General features: G+C 49.6%; 7 protein-coding genes across 7 annotated transcripts; 2 read left to right on the top strand and 5 right to left on the bottom strand.

Moving 5' to 3' along the window:
• Window positions 1-1831: 1831 nt before the first annotated feature.
• Window positions 1832-2515, top strand: CI109_101284 (uncharacterized protein; the record flags this gene model as incomplete). Its single annotated transcript, XM_032006477.1, has 2 exons — window positions 1832-1886; window positions 1986-2515. The coding sequence occupies 2 exons, from the start codon at window positions 1832-1834 to the stop codon at window positions 2513-2515; spliced, it is 585 nt and encodes a 194-aa protein (XP_031859312.1).
• A 329-nt stretch (window positions 2516-2844) lies between these two features.
• Window positions 2845-5232, bottom strand: CI109_101283 (uncharacterized protein; the record flags this gene model as incomplete). Its single annotated transcript, XM_032006478.1, has 7 exons — window positions 2845-3026; window positions 3093-3750; window positions 3808-4133; window positions 4186-4432; window positions 4506-4604; window positions 4712-4840; window positions 4933-5232. 7 exons carry the CDS (start codon window positions 5230-5232, stop codon window positions 2845-2847), a joined length of 1941 nt encoding a protein of 646 aa, XP_031859313.1.
• A 423-nt stretch (window positions 5233-5655) lies between these two features.
• On the top strand, window positions 5656-6339 carry CI109_101282 (uncharacterized protein; the record flags this gene model as incomplete). The annotated part of the gene is made up of 4 exons (XM_032006479.1): window positions 5656-5839; window positions 5916-6043; window positions 6143-6226; window positions 6292-6339. The coding sequence occupies 4 exons, from the start codon at window positions 5656-5658 to the stop codon at window positions 6337-6339; spliced, it is 444 nt and encodes a 147-aa protein (XP_031859314.1).
• A 324-nt stretch (window positions 6340-6663) lies between these two features.
• CI109_101281 (40S ribosomal protein RACK1) lies at window positions 6664-8285 on the bottom strand (the record flags this gene model as incomplete). The annotated part of the gene is made up of 6 exons (XM_032006480.1): window positions 6664-6814; window positions 6884-7149; window positions 7373-7448; window positions 7504-7623; window positions 7826-8045; window positions 8177-8285. 6 exons carry the CDS (start codon window positions 8283-8285, stop codon window positions 6664-6666), a joined length of 942 nt encoding a protein of 313 aa, XP_031859315.1.
• Window positions 8286-8877: 592 nt separating this feature from the next.
• On the bottom strand, window positions 8878-10635 carry CI109_101280 (uncharacterized protein; the record flags this gene model as incomplete). Its single annotated transcript, XM_032006481.1, has 4 exons — window positions 8878-9832; window positions 9901-10170; window positions 10252-10459; window positions 10551-10635. 4 exons carry the CDS (start codon window positions 10633-10635, stop codon window positions 8878-8880), a joined length of 1518 nt encoding a protein of 505 aa, XP_031859316.1.
• Window positions 10636-11722: 1087 nt separating this feature from the next.
• CI109_101279 (uncharacterized protein) lies at window positions 11723-13701 on the bottom strand (the record flags this gene model as incomplete). The annotated part of the gene is made up of 7 exons (XM_032006482.2): window positions 11723-12083; window positions 12163-12431; window positions 12496-12610; window positions 12681-12764; window positions 12827-12838; window positions 12894-12951; window positions 13044-13701. The coding sequence occupies 7 exons, from the start codon at window positions 13699-13701 to the stop codon at window positions 11723-11725; spliced, it is 1557 nt and encodes a 518-aa protein (XP_031859317.2).
• Window positions 13702-13959: 258 nt separating this feature from the next.
• On the bottom strand, window positions 13960-14836 carry CI109_101278 (uncharacterized protein; the record flags this gene model as incomplete). The annotated part of the gene is made up of 2 exons (XM_032006483.2): window positions 13960-14712; window positions 14798-14836. The coding sequence occupies 2 exons, from the start codon at window positions 14834-14836 to the stop codon at window positions 13960-13962; spliced, it is 792 nt and encodes a 263-aa protein (XP_031859318.2).
• Window positions 14837-18598: the final 3762 nt, after the last annotated feature.

The following is an 18598-nucleotide window of genomic DNA, read 5'->3' as shown; positions in this document are numbered from 1 at the left end:
CTGCTTGTTTTTTAGTTTGTCCAGGTAAGTGGGTCAATGATGGTCCACCAATAAGATCACTTTTGGGTCTGTAACAACAATGTGCAGCTCTGTGACAAATGACATGATGACCAATACCATCACTAATAGATTTCTTCTGATGAGATTGTCTGCAAGATGTTATTTATCTTGTATTCTTACCACCGTGTGTGGCACGGGTAGCTTCCATGCCTTGCATCTATAGTACATGATGTCATTGAGCAGCTGCTGGCCAACCGTTTCATTCTTTGTAGCCTGATGTGCCACAGGAGGATAGCAACAATCGTATTCCTGTTGTATCCTGTTTGTACTGCCATGTCCCCTCTGGAGCAAATGCTGATCCTTTCACTTGTGACACATGAGGAGTCATCACATGATGTAAAACTATGAAATCACAAGAGTATCCCAACCTTTATGTATTGAGAGACATTGCATATACAGTTCGCCTAGACTTTGACTTAAAGGTATAAAGTAGGGTAAAGGTATTGTTGTCAGTGGCAAATTCCTACTATCCAACGTCACACGAATTCTCACTTTCCAACTGCCAACGCACTTTACTTCATTATTCACACAGCTGTTTTCTCCCACACCTATCATGTCATCTTCTCAAAGCAGCAAAACCACTCTGAACTTTCAAGTCTCGTCTACCTCAAGCTTTCATACAGCCAATGGGAACTATCTCCCTGCTGTGTCATGCTCAAATCATTCCGAACTTCATGATGATGATCTCAGCTGTGCAGATTCTGTGGTGAGCAACAGCAACTCTGTTGGCAACTCCTACATGGCGCACACACAAGTAGAAGCAGAAGACAAATTTGCCCAAGTTGTGCGCAGCAAGATCAATGCTGTTAACCAAGGGAGAAAGACACCCATGAATTTCAACCTGACCTGTGTCAATGGGTCAACAGTGCTCACACAAGATTCCTTGGCACAGTGCTAGTATGGTATCAGTTTGATCTCTAGCATGCACACACCTAGTTACACATATCAACCACATTCTGGCAGACAACGTTTGGAATGACAGATCTGAGCGGGAAAGGGGGCAATCAGCGGGGGGTTGGGTTTGTAGGTAGTAAAGGAGGTTTGAAGGTTTGTTACAGTAGCATGCATTTGTATTCCTCTATCTAGGTCACAAAATCTGAGATGTCAATCTCATCTTAACTTCACTCATTCTATGACCGAAATGAGTATAGCTACTGTTTAGCAAGCATGTTTGTCACTGTTTGAGATAAACTTGTCCATCTTGTCAAAGCTGAGACAAGAACACTGGTCTCATTACAATGGATGGAAGCGGCTCCCTGCGCACTGAATTCCAACTGTCATGGCGGACATAGCCTCATGTGCTTTCCCTCATTCCAGACAATCAATAGCGGCATGTGATATCCTTCCACCAAATACTTGCATTTTGATATCTAGATCCCAATCCAGCTTGGGATATAAATGCAGAATGAAGGCACTGCCCACAGCGGCCCAAGCTGGACCAAAGGGCAAACTTGAACAAGAACGAGAGCATGTGTTACCAGAAACAGATTGTTTCAATCATGCATAGTATGAACAACATGATGGTCTGGCTCTGGTGGCTTTTGTAGGACAGGAGCAATGAATACCATACATGGACACATTTGGGCGCTTTTCACCAGGGCCTCATGATGACCTCACCATTTTCCTGCCACCACACCTCGCCTCCACTTTCCCCTTCCCCTCTCACGAGGTCGGATCAACAGCGACACCTCTCTATTGAATTGACGTGCTCCTTGCTTTTGTATCCCAAGCACAAGCACATTGTTCAGCCCATCAGTACTTCGTCGCAATCATGTCGTCAGGAGCGGCGAGCTCAACCGCTCTCAAAGCGGATCATAATCTTTCCGGTACGTCCCACCATTGATCATTCTCGTCCGCAATCATGTACCGTTCAACGAGTGTCCGCTCACCCGTTCCTTCCGTCACACCGTGATATATTTATGTAGGCTACGCTCTCTGGATAGTCCCTTCCGAATCGCAAACCCCATCATACCAATCTCTCATCTCACATCTCGCATCCCTCGAACCGTCATCACCTTCTTTCAATCCGCATATCACACTTCTCCATCCTATACCCCTCTCTACCCCTCTGGACGAGATCCATTCCACACTCCGTCAAGCCATCGACCGAGCATCTACCAAATCTGGCTCAATGACCGACAAGCCTCTCACTCTCGGAAAAGCACAGAGCGGAGAAAAATATTATCAATCCGTCCTTGCTCCTGTGGAACCGACCCCGTCTCTACTTGCTTTAAGGGAGGAAGTACAATCAGCTTTCAGACTTACAGGACTGAAGGAATATTTCCCCCATCTCAGTTTATTATATGGCGATTTGACGAAAGAAAGGAGAGATGAACTAGCACTCATTGCGAATGAAAAGGGGTTTGAGAAGGAGGTGGAGGTTAAGGAGGTCGTCATTGTGCGCAGTGTAGGAAGTGCGGAGGAGTGGAAGACTGTAGGTAGGGAGAAGCTGTGATAAGAAGGGAGGCTGGGTCGGAAAAAGTTTTACATGTGTATGATTGAAATTGGTAGGAAAAATGGACAATGTGGGACAGACCTAGCGATGATGGGGACACTCCAGGCGGAATGCCACGAGGGGGAGTTGTTGACGCTGTGATCCGTATGTGAGACTGGAAAGTATCGTCAAGCCTGATACAGCATGCTATATATTATGCATTGTGGAGCTATGCTACGATTCTTTGTGTTGTACGACATCCCCACACCTGTGATTATACAAGTGCCCTTGGGTTCCCCTCAGACACGTGTATGCGGATTTACTTTTGTTTTGATGAACCATACTCATACTCAGGCCTGAGCTGGAGCTGGAGCTGGAGCCGCGGCTGCAGGTTTTGACTGTGCTTGAGAAGGCTGACGGTTCTGTCTAGGAGGTCGAGTTTGGACCGGTCCCTGACCTTGGGGTTTGGGTTGGGATTGACCATCTTGAGGAACTTGGGCCTGAGAAGTTGATCGAGAACCTCCTCGAGGACCTGCCAAATCCATCAGGTCATCAGCGGCAAGAACGGGGAAAGAACGGAGCAAAGAACTGTACTCACCAGGTCCACCTCTGCCTCTACCAGCTCCAGCCCCGCCTCGGCCCCCGCCTCGTCCACCAGCGAAATCACCTCGGCCCCTACCTCGTCCTCGACTCGGTGTGGGCGCAGGTGCTTGTCTGCCAACGACCTGGAATCCGTCATCGTCAAACTTCGGCTTGGCTGGCAATTTCGCTTGTTCTTGTCGAACTTGTCCACCCTTCGCACCTGAAGCATGTCGTTGACGATGTTGTTTCTGTTGACCCTGGGTTTGGACGGGAACATTCTTAGCGGCTGTGGGAGCAGGAGCGATGCTGCTGTCTACAGCTGTAGGGGCGTCGACAGCAGAAGCATTGACTGATTGAGTGATGTGCGCATTGGCGAGCTCATTCTCCTGAATGAGGGCGATAGCGGGTTCTTCAGCTTCCTCGGTTTGGACGGGGGTCTCCTCAACTTGCGACGTCAGAGCTGGAGTAGCGGATCCGCTGAGCGCAAAGGCATCTCGAATCTGCTGAGCACCAGTCTCGTCGTCGACATCGTCTTCCGCCGTCCAGTCAAAGTTCGCAGGGGGAGTGGGTGCGGCTGGAGCGGGACTGAGTACGCCGGAACCGGTGGTGGTGGAGATAGGAGCCTCGAGTGCGGCAGGGGCGTAAGACTCATGAACCGGTTGTTGGCCGGACGTCTGTGATAAGGCTGTCAGGCCAGTCTGAAGGCGGATGCGACAAAGAGTATGACTCACCTGGTGAGCTGCAAGTTTGGGAACAACCTCGAAACTCTCCTCCTCGGCCAACTCATCTTCCTGAAGGAAATTCAATGCTCCACTCCTACCAGCAGCTGGTGCCTCGGAAGGGGCAGGGACATCCTCAGACTCAACGGTGGTATCTTCACCGTGACCGTTAGGTAAGCCTTGCTCTGACCGAGGAGCAGAAACCGGCTGGACAACCTCAGGAACAGGCTCAGCCTCGGGGGTCTCAGTGACCTCCTCCTCCGCCTCGAGCGCAGCTTCCTCGACTGGCAAAGAGTCGGACTCGGAAAGAAGGTCGAGCAAGTGGTGAACGTGGTCATCTTGCAACCGACATCAGCTTCCTGTTGTGTCAAGTGGAACCGCAACACTCACTCTCTTCATCGTCACCTACTGGGCCCTTGACTAGCCCACTTATGATAGCGGCACCGCTCTCACCACCTGCAATCAAATCCTCGTACATCCTTCCAACCCTCAGAACGTCTGTAGCCTGAACAACATCTTGCAAGTTGGATGGCAATTCCAGTCGACCGAAGGTGAGATGCTCGTGATCGGATGGTCGGGCGGGATGGAGAAGGGAATGAAGACGGAGGAAGAGGGAGAGTGGAGTGGAAAGGGAGGTCTTAATGCAGATGATCAGTATACGAAATCGATCACTGGCCACATTGCAGGTGAAGACCGTAGGAAGCACTCACTTGGAACTCGGTGACTTTGGTAGATGCTACTCCCTCAGTCTCTTTCTGGGCCTGTTCTCGGATCTCTCGGACCTTGCCAGCTTGCTCCAGCTCCACATACTGTTTGCGGTCCAAAATGTGTCAGCTATTATCTCAAGGGGCTCAAAGCAAGAACAGCTGAAGTATTCGGCATGATAAACGGTGATCGGGGAAGGTAAAGCACATACCTCCACCTGCTTGGATAGATCCTCCAACTCTCTGTAGATCCCCTCGAGATTCGGTAAAGAAGCAATTGCAGATCTCTGATCATTGTTCAGAGACGTAGGAGGCTGAGCTGCATAGCCCTTGAACCGTTGCTAAAGGCGAGACATCTTCCATCAGCTTCATCACTCTCGCAAACGAAGCAACAGAGAATGTCAACTGCGCGAAGATGGGGTAGGACACTCACGATTTTCTTGCCCAACGTTCTCATACGCTTCGCAATGACCTCCTCCACTGGTCCTTTCTCTTTACTAGGTCCAGACGCAGCAGCAGCTGGAGTAGTCTGCTCGACTGCCTGCGCTTGAGCAGGAGCAGCCTCTGGAATACCTTCTCCAGTTGTACCTGTTGAGGTCTCGACAGCGGCAGTGGGAGCAGAGTTCTTCTTCTTTGACTTTTTGGGCTTGGACGATGCGCTTTGGGCCGGGGAAGGTGCACCGGGGACGGAGAGTCCGACAGCTTGTGAGATCGCTTCGATGACGGAGGCCATGGTGGAGGTACTTTCGAGGAAAGTCAAGATATTATATTAAAGACAGTGAGGAGGGCGATGCGTATTGAGGCGTTCGCTCGAGTGTTTGATCACCTTTATGTTTTCGTCTTGATGATTGAGAGGTCGGTTGATGATTGCGATGGAATGATCGAGGACTGAGAGGTGGCCAAGTGTAGCAGTACAACAGTGGGATCTACCAATCCGCCACGAATGAGAAATGCCGTCATCGACTGGTTCACGTTCATCAATGACTCGGCGTTTACCCCACGTGGCTTAGGTTGTTAGAAATACTCCCGTCCTCGATACCTTGCTTGCTCTGGATGTCGAAGGAATGTTCAGTACAAGCCTTACGGTGATGATTATCACAGTAGTCGCTTGACATCAAACCAGATCCGTCAAAGTCACACATCAAGAGCACTCATCATGTCCGGAATGCAACTCCCACCAGGTTTTCGACCCTCCCAACCTCAAGGTGGACCAGGTGGTGGCGGGAACGGCGGTCCATCGCCTGAAGAGAGAGAAGCGGCAGAATCTAGGGCGAGACAACAAGAGGAGATGAAGAGGAATATGATCGCGGCGATGTTGGAAGCTCCTGCAAGGGAAAGATGTGCGTGACATATTTCTACTGAGACTAATGTTCGTGAAGGGGAAACATCATGCTGAATTGTTTGTATTATTTGCAGTATCGCGAATATCACTTACGAGACCACAATTGGCGGCTCAGGTTGAAGATCTCTTGGTCAGGATGGGTCAACAGGGTCAGATCAGAGGACAAGTGACGGATGAAGCGTTGAAGGGTTTATTGGAGCAGGTACGTGCACTGCGAGCTTCGATATCTTTGGCTTCAGGTGATCCGACCAATTGTGACATTCGATGTGCTGACTTTATGTTTGTGTGCTCCTTTGCACAGGTGTCAAATCCTCCACCTATAAAAAGCTCTGTACCTATTACGTCGGCCGGAGGACGAACAAAGTCATTAGGAGGCGGTATCACGGTATGTCAAGGTTCGCTTTGATCAAACATAGATAGTGCTGATCAATAAGTCTCCCGTCTTCGCAGATTCAACGAAAACGGGACGATTCTGATTCCGACGAGTACGACTTATAGTCCTACGTTGGTGCCTATGCTACGTCTCTATACCTATCATCATGTACTTTGTACCATTATATACCCACACTGTGCGAAATGCAACATTTACAGAAATTGCGACGTTAGTCTTGCTAATCGCAGCTGCGTGTTAAGAAGCGTCGGCTGTGAACATATTCGCAGGTCCGACTCTCGAAGAGAAATGTCCTTGAAAAATATGGCATCCGTTGCGAACAACCTGAATGCGACGTCAAACACTGATGTCCTCTCAAAAGTAAAGGCGCAACACAAAAGCACAAAAGATCCAGTGACAGTCTGCATGCAAAATACAAACAAACATCCCTTCTACACGACAACCCAAACTCGGACCAAGTTGTCCGAGAAACCAGCGAAGAGGGTTTGACCGTCGGCGGACCAGGCGAGAGAAGTGCATTCGGGCTTTCGGGCACCCTCGCTGAGGTCGGCAAAGTCGGGTCGGAGGTCATCAACGATAGACCTGTAGATAAAGGGTATACATCAGTAAAACGCCCATCTATCTTTGGGGAGGTCTGCGGTCTGCACTCACTTGCTCTCCAAGTCGAAGATCTTGATGGAAGAGGCGGTAGCGGCACAGAGCCAGTATCGGTTGGGGGAGAAGACGAGAGCGTTGACGACGTCACCGGCCTCAAGGGAGTAGAGGTGCTTGCCGTCGTTCAAGTCCCAAAGCATGGTGATACCATCCTTACCACCAGAGGCGGCGAGGGATCCATCGGGAGAGACAGCGAGAGTGTTGATGTAACCGGTGTGACCGTAGTGGTTGGTCTTGAGCTTGCACTTGTTGAGCTCCCAAACCTGAACAAAAGTGCACCAAGCCACTTGTCAGCAAAACGTCATTCTCGAAATAATCGCCAAAGAATTGATTGTAGTAGGTTGAGGGATCAGAGATCTTGGTGGATAGGGTTGTCTCATTGGGTCTGTTTCACCCCTCTGAAGTAGCAAATATAAAATGATCACATCACGTCGATGGAGGGTGGGGATGCAGTGGGGAGGAGGGGAAGCGGACACCGAAACTCACCTTGACGACCTTGTCCCAACCAGCGGAGACAATGACGGGGATGACAGGGTTAGGGGAGAATCGAACGCAAGAGACCCTAAAAACTCCCATATCAGCTTCCTGAATCTGACAAGTAGTCCTATAACACTCACCACTCGGTGTGGCCGTCCTCGACAATGTTGAACTTGCACTCTCCGAGGGTGTTCCAGAGCTTGATAGTCCTGTCTCGAGAGGCGGAGACGATCTGTCGGTTGTCGGCGGAGAAAGAGACGCTGTGTGGAGGATGGAAGGTTAGCGGTTGACCAGACGAAATTTCTCCCATTACATTTTCATCCCCTCCCCCTATTCATCGCATGCCATTTCTCCTGACTCCTCGATCTACGCCGTCTTCGTTTCCTCTCACGATCTTCATAGCCCATTCCCTCTGACTATCACTCGCTCCTTTACGTGCTTCTAAAATAGAATTCCACTCACGAAAGGACATCACCGGTGTGACCGACAAACTTCCTTGTGGTCAAACCCGTGTTCAAGTCCCACAACCTCAAGGTGTGGTCCCATGAGGAGGAGAGGGCGAACTGACCGTCGGAAGAGATGACGACGTCGGAGACAAAGTGGTTGTGACCGTGGAGGATCTTCTTGGGGAAACCGAAAGAAGCGTCGTCTCGGGTGAGTTGCCAGACGATGATGGTCTTGTCTATACACGAGGGAGAATACTATCAGCATGACTGTCCACCATCTTCTATCCGTCTTTCTCTCTCTCTTTCTGTGTGTGTCTCTCCGTCCTTCCTCCCATCCTTTGATCCTATAGAGAAACCCCTCACTCACCCCTGGAAGCGGTCAAGATCATGTCGGGGTTCTCAGACGAGGTAGCAATAGCGGTGATCCAACCACCGTGGCCGGCGAGGGTACCCTTGAAAGCGAGAGGCTCGGCCATTTTGAATAAATTTGGTTTTGGGTTAAGAGAGTTGGAATCGAAAAGGACGATTTCTTGGAGATGAGATGAATGTACCTGCAAGAGAGAGAGTGAGTGACGGTGTAGCGTGAGTGAATGGGTGAGTGAGTGAGTGAGTGTAGCAGCGAGGGTGTGGAAGCACTGCACCAAAGCAAAGCAGCACCCACCCAAACTGCAACCAGAGTGCTCAAATTGAACAGAGTTTTTGAGAACCAAGGACTTTCGCCAATTTGGCGGTCAAACAGCAAAACACCGAAACGCCGAACTAAGAGGTGGAGGTCGTCCACTTGAATTTCAGGAACGGGTCATCCCATTCCTTGTGTAAGTGATGCATTTCACCGTATCTCCAAGCTATGCACATGTATTATATCTTCACTTTTGTCTTTTCAGTCTGTTTAAACTGTCCTTTGCTATTCACAGAACCTGCACTACTTCCTCTCTATATTCTCCAAGTACCTCCCTCATGTATGCCTCCACCACGACGATCTCTGACACTCGCACTCGCTCAAGTTCACAACGGCTCGGGAAAAGGTTTCGATCAGCTGAACTCAGGACGAGGTCGTGGGCCACCTGATCAGACCCTGTGGCCTGCCCAGCTCGAAGGGTAAGCAGTATCAATGGCTGAGGGGGGCTCTATGTGTCGACGCTCGGAAATGCTTCCACGTCGAGTATCGTGAGTGCCCGCCGACGACGCGGTACTCTTGCCACGCAGATGGTATCCCTCGCTCGCATCACCTGTGAGGGCTTGGTAAGTTGCCTCGTCCACTTGCTTGGCTTTGTGGGAGGAACCGGCTTGTGCGTATCCATGGCCTTGTCGGTCAGCTGCATAGAACACCGAGTCGTGTCCGCGCCCGCTTTCGCCACTGAAATAGATAGGTACCCGTACCGATTTAGGGCTCATGGGCGGCTCTTGCTCATCCTGTGATGACTCAAAATCTGTTTCGGCGCTGGCAATCGATCCCCTTCGGACATTTTTAGGCGTCGTGCAGAAATCTTCAATTGTTCGAGTCGAGATGGGCGTTTGCATCGCGGGAGAAGGCACAGAAACGATGGAATGCATAGAAGGCCTGGATGTGCTGGACATCGTTCTCCTTTTGTGGGCCTTGTGATATCCTACAGTGGGTCGTGGTTGTGTTTCCCCTTCGGTGTCTGTGGCCTCGGGGACATCATCCAATGGTCCATGTCCCCATTCGTGGCCCGACCTCATGGTATATGTTGGCGATATTGCGCTTCCTTGCGAGGTTGGAGAGGCAGAGGAAGATGAGCCATGCCAGTCGTGATCGTCAATCGCACAGCTATCAGAGGGACTGCCGGCTTGGTTGTGAGCGCCCGTAAAGTCGGGGTCAACGGGAGACCAGGACACTTTGGTGTCGTAGGGGATGGGTTGAGGATCGCTGATGCTGATAGGCGAGGGCAGTCTGGGATTCGAACCTCTGCGCGAGTTGTCTTTGACAGGTGACAATCTTTTCAGCGAATCTTTGATTTTCGTCAAAGACCTTTTTCGGGTAGGGGGGGAGTGTTCAAAGTAGCTAGAAAAACAGAAATCAAGGGTCAATACTTTCTTCGAGAGGAGGTCATTGATAGATCTTGAGCTCACCTTGTGTGGGTTGAGTCTTTCGAACTTGAAGCAGTGGGTGATGAAGCAATGTATTCGTCAAGGCTATGAGTAGAAGAACGTCTCTTATCGAACTTAGTGTCTACCCGCAAGTTTTCAATTTTCTTGGTGATCGATCTGACCTGAGCGAGAGTAGCGGTAGAGGCATCGAAGGCACTGTCGATGGATGCATATGGTTTCCGACTCTGAACCTGTTCCGAAGATGTGGACCACTTCTCACTTCCCGTGCGATAGCTCGAAGGTGATCCGTGACTAGAGTTAATCATTAATTCAGCTGTTATGTGAGTCAAGCGACGACATTACCGATCCAGATGTGGACACTTCCAAACTTACCGAGTGGAATGGTCTCGACCGCTGTACTCAGGTGTAAGGGGATATCGTCGGGTCGGAAGCTGGTCGCGAACGCGTGGGAGCTTTTTGTCTAAGTAATCCTGGTACTCTGGATTCTCATCGAGTCGTGCGTAGTGGTACGGCTCTACAAGCTGTTTGCCTTCTTTCGGCGGCCGTGTCGAAGTCCTTCTGCGGGTTTTGGAAGATCCAGCTATGTCACATCAGCACTTACTGCCACTGCGATATGTCGAGGGCAGACTTCCGGAAACTGGGAGTGGGTGACATGGAAGTGAAAGACCCACCGCCGCGTCGTCCGTAGTCGTACGCGCTGTGTTTGCCGTAGCTGTACGAAAGCGAGTCAGACTCAAATTGTCGACGACCAGACATTGTTTCTGTTCAGCGGTGGTGTAAATTGGATGATTACACTAATCAACAGGTCTTTGTGTGAGAGAGAGCCTGTGCACAGATTGCTTTTACACAGTGTGTTCGGGGGAATCTGTTTTTGTTCAGAAACCGAGGCTAGAGTACTCAACGTTGGATGCATTATATAGCCTATCTTGCAGACGTATCTGATCAGAAAGTCAGCGGAGTTGGATTGCCATCCTTTGACACCTCATCACGGCCCGAGTTGTACCGAGCTATACATGCCAAGATTAGCAACCCTCTTGCAAAAGAGCTATGATCTTTTCATTGCAGGTCGTATTATTATAACTGACATTACGTTTCGCAAGGCCTTCGTGAAGGCATAATTCACAATACAATACAATGCTCAGTATCACTTCGCTTTAACCCTTGGCTTGGTCATGGCTGACGGTCGAGAGTGGACGGACCTTGGCGTCATACACGTATGATCAGGTCTTCCGAGGGACGGTAAAAAGGATATATCATCAACGGTCAAAATTGCGTTTGAGGGAGTCTTCGCCGACCATCAAAGGAGATGATGGGATATTGCACAATGACATCGGTCAGTAAGAGAAAGGGGTGGATACCACACAGCGAGGTGGACAGTTGTTCATCCCTTGTCATGGCGATACACAGAGATGGCGAGCGATCGGGAAATCCTTGTTTGTTGTCTGTGCAAGTTACTGTAATTACGGCGCTGTACTGTATCACGATATCCCGATACGAGTGAGGTGTTAATGACCACCTCATTGAAATGATGGACACACTCATAACAGGACGACTGCCACACCTTTCTTATGTCTGATAACGAAAGGAGAGCAGGGGAGTGGTGGGTGTGACACGCTTGCCTCAGTCCGAGGGGGTCTGGCGGGTTTCGTCTACGCAGACCAGCTCTTCCCCGCCATCTCCCAACTTGTGGCTTGTCCCACTTGTCCGCAGACTGACTCGAGGCCTGCGGCAGCCGTTAAACAATGCCGACTGTATGTCACCCGGGAAAAGGTAAGTGAACCGCATTTGGCAGCTCTTGCGAATGCATTTTGTTTCACAACAAACAACAGCTCCTACCATGCGCTCACTCGTCGTCGTCATCGTCGTCCTCTTCACTACTTTCCTCCTTCTTCCCTTTCTTTCCTTTTGCTTTCGGCTTGGGCTTCGTCTTAGCCGCCGCTTTACCCTTCGGTCCCTTCTCTTTCGGAGGATTGATCCTATCCCTCTCAGCTCTCCATCTCGCTTCAATCTCAACCTTCTTCGTCTCCCACTCTACATCGTCAATCGCTTGGATCTCGTATAGCATCGCAATCTCTTTTTGCCATATGGCTATTTGGTCCGAGGGAATAGGCGCGTCGGGTGCTGGTGTTTCGAGGACGAGTGGGATACCGGACATGAGAGGATCGCGCATTATTGATCGGAAAGCGGTAAGACCGATCTTTCCCCTGTGAACAGTAACGAGAGAACGACAGTCAGTTCAACAGTCTCCGCGTGACGCACTTGAGAACGCAAAGAGTCACTCACAATCCGATGTTCTCGTGTAAATCCTTGTTCGCCCCCAAATCCGCTTTTGAATCGTTCAAATGCATTCCTCCCAAAAACCCGTTCCCTACCTCCTCGTCAAACTTCCTCATCGTCTCTCTATATTGCTCGGGCGTCCGTATATCATATCCTGCCGCGAAGAGATGGCACGTATCGATACATACTCTGACTCGCGACTTGTCTTCCACTTGTGAGATGATCGACTTGATGTCCGAGAATGCTGTGCCGACGATATTGGATCCAGCATTGGCCTAAATGGTGAAATCAGCACCGGAGCTTGTTACATCTGGTCAGAGGGAGAAGACGCCAACTTACCATATTCTCAATCACACAGATAACTTCCGGTACATCAATGTGAACCTGATTGATAGCCTTTGCTATGAGAGCAAAGCTTTCCTCTTTAGTGCAAGCACCGACCGTCGATCCAGGACTAAGATACCAAGCGCAGGCAATCAGCACGTCGGTCGCATTGCTAGCCAATGGATAGAAGCTGAACTTACTGCCAGTTGTACAATTTCACACCGAGCTGGTAACATCGATATATGTCATCTTTGAAGCACTCGTATGAAGTTGCCCACTTGACCCTACGACATGACATATCATAAAGGTAAGCCAATGTGCTGTCTTCACGGGCGAGGCGACTCACGGATCGGGATTACTAATCGAGCGATGTCAGCTGTGCCTCACCGTTCCGTTCTGGTCCGCCCACTCACCCTAGATTGATGAGGTAGCTCCCATGAACTAGTATACTGTCTGATGAGTAACCAAGACCTGTTATTGTGCATAGCATAATCAGCTCGACTCTCCCCTTACACCGAGACTGTGCATTCGCATCGGAATGCGTGACAACTCCGTCCACTCACCACCGTCCTCTTTGCTCTTCATCAAATCCCTGAACCGTTCTATCGTCTCCGCCTCATACGGATTACTCTTCCACTGTCTCTGCGACTTCGTAAACAACGCCAAACCATTCGCTCCAGCCAGACCAGCTCTCAGGAGCGCAGTTGCCGGTCCTCCCGCTGCCGACATATGCGCACCAAGTAACATCGGTCTGACCGACAATGAGGTGGAGGAAGAAGCGATACCTCCATTCGGAGCAGATGTAGATGTGGGCAATTGGAAGATGGGGTTGTGCCCTTGTCGAGGAGGATGAAGTGAGGGGTCAAGATCTGCAGGAGGCCAGATCTTCGCTTTGGCAATTCGAGGTTTCTTAGCTGGAGGGCCAGCTGACTCTTCTGCTGCTGACGCGGCGGCAGTAGTAGCAGCAGCGGGATCGACCTTGACTTCCACTTTGACTTTGGTCACTCGTTTAGTCTTGGTAGTGACCACTTTGACCTTCTTGTTCTCTGTCGTAGGAGACTCGAGAGGTGGAGCATCGGATAATGAAGTGGACGGAGATAGCTCGCGTTTCGATCCGGTAGATCGACGAGGGGCCATGACGCGCAGAAGTCGAAGTGATGGAGTGACGGTTCGTAGAGTTCGGCAAGTATATCTGAGCAAGCTACAATGTCTCAAGAGCATAGAAGGTGTACAAGATATCGGTTTTAGCGATGAAGTGCGAATGTGGAAGCGTGATGATCGTAATGCATTACTGCCGGCTCATGTTTTCAACTTGGACGCGTTTCCCTCGATCGGTCAAGCGTGGCGTGGCATAGTCGTAGAGTCGGGTTTGTGATCGGATGAAACTACTGCAGATGTACATCTCTTCACTACTGCACTACACCACCATACTATCAGACTTACTTTCCTACATGTACTATCAAATTTGGCGTACACCAATCACTCTTCGAAATCTGTCACATCGGGATCTGCATCCGGCCCCCCGTAGTGCGACTTCTTCCTTCTCGATCCAGAGCCATCCCCGAATTTGTGCTTCAACGCCGCCTGTCTCTCTTCCGTGCGGTTTCTCGTCCGTTGTCCAGAGGAAGAGCCTGACAAGGACGGTGTCGCACCTCTCATGGAAGAGCGACTTCCACAAGAGGCGGAAGCTTGATCACCCCCCGCTCTTGTGGAAGCTGAGGATCGGCTGGTCCCGGACCCAGCAGTCTGCCTGCCGTCGTCACAATCCCGCACCCACCTGTTGATTTCTGCCGTCCGGTCTGGGTGCGAGAAAACAGTTTGCGTCCTCGCTTCAATTCCACCGTAGCTAGACGCCTCGGAACAGCTCTCAGAGCATGATTCACCATCGTCAGTGTCACCGGGGGCAACAGGGATGCTCACGGTAAAGTATCGATCCTCGGGACTGGCTGGGGAACGAGGTTGAGCGTATCCGGCGGAAACGTTGAAGCCGGTAGAGCCGAAGGTACCGGCCCGAGACAGCTGTGATGATTGGGACGTGACCTGCCTGGCCGGTCTTGAATCCGCTCGGTGGGATGTCGAATGGACAGTACTTTGTTCCTTGTTGGGTCGAGGACGACGAAGCTGCTTGGGAGTGGGCGGCCGATGTCCAGCACGCTCCATTCGCTCGCGAAGTTCTCGTCTACTGGAAGACATGATGTGATGTTTAGAGATGAACGTGTCAGGTTCTTTGGACTAATATGGGCGAATGTGTTTGGCGATGCTGTACTGGGTGGGAACGCAGTTCAGGAGTAATTGGATGATGCAGAAGGCGACGAACATTCCACGGACTGTAAGTACCCTTTTTATACCTTATCATCCGTCTCGGAGTACAATATCGTCCAAGAGCGAAGTGGGTCACAAGTCTACCTCCTTTGGCGTGACATGCGGTGCAGTATAAAGGACCACCTCCTCGGAAACGTCAATGAAACGCGCTCCCCTGCGTTCTACCTCGGTCATCGAGCATTATGTCGTTGTATCCTTTCATTGCCCATGGTGCGACACGTTTGAGAACAGCGGTGAGCTCATGCGATCAATAGAGAGCTCGGTCATGACGTGCTTATGACGTAGCTTAATGACCTGTTGCTGCTTCCCCGTATCTTATTTCCACTGCAAAAGCATTCCTTTGTATCGGTTCTGAGTCCGCGAGCGATGCTTTGCCGTCCGGGACCGTCATCTGTCGTTGTTGGTCGATTCAGAATGAATCGCTCATTCTCCTTGCAACCAGATGTACTGGCTGTTCAACATCATGCGTTCGGCAAGGTGAGCCTGCACTTGCCACGTTGTGCGTGCGCAGCGAATAAGAGAGACTTATGCGTATGAGAGTTGGTGAATCAGCAAAAAGACAGTCAAGTCGGAACGGAAGTGGGTGGCAATTTCCTGAGTGGCGGCATTTTCAAATAGGATGTCCAGGCAATTACAACAAGAAGAGCTGTCAATCCTTTATGAGGTTGAGATGAAAAGGGTTTTATTTGCCATCATCAGTAATCCTACTGGGCTGAGCTTGAAAGACGGTGAGACAATGACTTATAATAAGGCCAGTGGTACTACACACCATGATACATTTCTCAACCAGACCAGTAACTTGACTCCCACACCAGACTTGAGCATCCACCAGCAAATTCAGACCAAACAAGCGCATATCATTGACTACCCTGAACAATCTCTGAAACAACATGTCTGCATCATTTGATCACCATGATGAGCTGGACACCTTCAGTATCGCTTTGGCGCCTTCAAGTGACTGCCCAAATGACCCACCAAGTGACAACAGTAGCATGACCTGTGCTGACTACATTGATATAAGCAGCTTTTATCTGCTTGAGTTGTCCCCAGACTGCTCACAGAATGGTTCAGAGGTAGAGGAGCAGAATGAAGTGGAAGTCGAGAAATCTCAGGATGAGCCACAATCTGTCGTCAGTTGTAGCTGACAAGACAAACATTCCTTTTGCTGTGCCACCTTGGCGTCTGCGGGTTTACCAATGTGGTGATGGAGAATAGTGGCAGGCTGAGAATAGAGGTGGGACTAAGGAGACTCCGAACTTATAGGCTTCCCTTATGTGTTCAGCAGGTAGAGTAGTTTGATTGTTATGACTTGATGGATATGAACAGATTTGTTTGTCCTGGACATGAGAAAGTTTGCATGCTTTGTTATTCATCATGTCACTCCTTTGCAATCAGCACAATAAGCGTGATGACAGATTGCCAAGCCAGTAGTCATTTACACAATCCATGCCACACATTGTACTGAAGGTCCCAAGGACCAATCCGGATATTACTTCTGATTTGGCTGTAAAGACCTACTAAAGATTTGCTAGTCACCATTCACAGCAATCATGTTGAGGCTCCTTGATATTATTTCTGATCCTTGGTCATCGTCAGTCTTCTCAACAACACACACCCCTTGCATTTCTCCAGGGGTTTTCATGACCACTTTGTCTTATATGTGTTTCGGTTGTGCTTTCCCTTGTCTGATACATGCAAGAATCTCCTCCTATAAGTGAGGAGCTCCTTCCATTGATCGTAACAGTGTCATTCAGGGGGGTCTTTGATGGTCTTTGCATGCTACTTAAAGGCACTATGGTGGCATATTGGCCAGCCCATACACAGACACATTCTCACACACATACACACACATACGCACACATACCTGCTCCATCCATTCACAATGCCACAGTATTACCCATCGACAGGTCCCATACCAGACTTCAAAAAGAAGGAGGATTTACTGCTTGATGTTCAGATTGGCAGCAGGGAGACCAATGGTCATCATCTCCCCATGTCATGACGGTCACTGCCACATACATCACGTGACCTACAAGATCCCGACGCACTCTCCGCTCTACTCGCTATTCTTGTCGAACTCGTAGAACTTCATTCAACGAACCTATCTATTATTCGGTCTAATTCGACGAACTCGACGAGTTGTAGAATATCGCTCAACATAGATGGACGGATGGATGGATGGATATATAGGAGGATGGCTATTCCCATCTTTTGTACTCTTTTCCTTAGTGATTTCCCGATTGAAAGTCATACACCGTACCTTCGCTATCGCTCTTGACGATATCACTTAGCCTTCAGTCAGTCCAAGGCCACAACGCTCATCCTGAGGTTGTTCTCTTCGGATTCTCGTCGTTCACGTCATTCTCGCTGAGTATCTCGTCCATCTCGTCATTGTAGTTGACGCCTTTGGCGAGTATCACTCAACCTTGTCTCCGTGGTGTGATAGGGCCTCATTGACTGAAGCCTCTGTTGATCATCGTGACACCCCACTTCTAGGGTCAACAGTACAGTGGGATACACAGGGGGACAGGTATGGTACAAAGAACGGTTGGAGGCTGTCATTGAGAATTACAAATGGAGTAGGTGGGAGACCCGTTTCCAGGAGTGATATGGACGAGAATCCCTGCCCAGGTCTAGTGAGGATGCGGCCAATCACGGAGTGTGTGAAATCTCAAAAGCTTTGATGGAGGAGGAGCAGACCTGGCACTTGAATCCCCTTGGAGGGAGACTATTTTGGTCAATCAGCATAGAATCTGCTTCACATGGAAGCACTGCTGGAGGAAGCTCAGCACCATCCCCAAATAATAGCAAGTAAGGTTTGTGGCTCAGATTTTGGCATTTCTCAGATTGATCAGATGAGATAAGAGAGGAAGGAATGTGAGGAAAATTGACGGTAAATCTCCAGGTAAATTGAAGGATATTTAGGAAGTTGTACACATAGCAACACAGTCTTCAGTCTTGATTGATTCCGATGTGCATTCAGTATCCTGTTGATGAATACAGCCATCCCCCCAAAAGCAGAGAGTACCTTGCACAAGAATAAGCATCCACCATGATGATTTTTTTTCTTCCCACCATGTTTAGGTTGCTCATGATCACATATATCTTTCATTTGTTGCTACAAAAAAGCCCTCCTCTGCTAGGCTTCCTCGACACTACCCACTGTGTTTCTGAATGCATGCCCTCCTTAATGATAGGACCCTATTGTATGACATTGGTGTTTCACATCTCTGTTTCACACTGGTGTTTCAGACTAGCTTACCCTTGTCCAATTTCTCCAGGCTTCTCTAGATGCTAGAAAGGGAGGGCTTATCCCTCAACCAACTGCATAGTGTCACCTCAGCAAGGCTTTGTGCACTACTTAAGAGGTTCTCATTGGCAAACAAAACATGTTTGTCTTTCAAACATTTCTCCAACACATCACTCATCGACACCACATAAATACTCAACTTCCACTAGACACCAGGTTCACTTGCACAGAAGACAAGCCCATTCCCATTTGTCTTCCAGCCACTCTCTGCTATCAGCTCTTGTTGTGTCATGACGGTCACTGCCACATACATCACGTGACCTACAAGATCCCGACGCACTCTCCGCACTACTCGCTATTCTCGTCGAACTCGTAGAACTTCATTCAACGAACCCATCTCTTATTCGGTCTAATTCGACGAACTCGCCGAGTTGTAGAATATCGCTCAACGTAGATGGACGGATGGATGGATGGATATATAGGAGAATGGCTATTCTCATCTTTTGTACTCTTTTCCTTAGTGATTTCCCGATTGAAAGTCATACA

This window comes from Kwoniella shandongensis, chromosome 2 (assembly GCF_008629635.2).
Source record: "Kwoniella shandongensis chromosome 2, complete sequence".
In the NCBI taxonomy this organism is placed as follows: Eukaryota; Fungi; Basidiomycota; class Tremellomycetes; order Tremellales; family Cryptococcaceae; genus Kwoniella; species Kwoniella shandongensis.
Note: the sequence above shows the minus strand (reverse complement) of the source record. Positions and strands in the feature narration are given on the sequence as shown.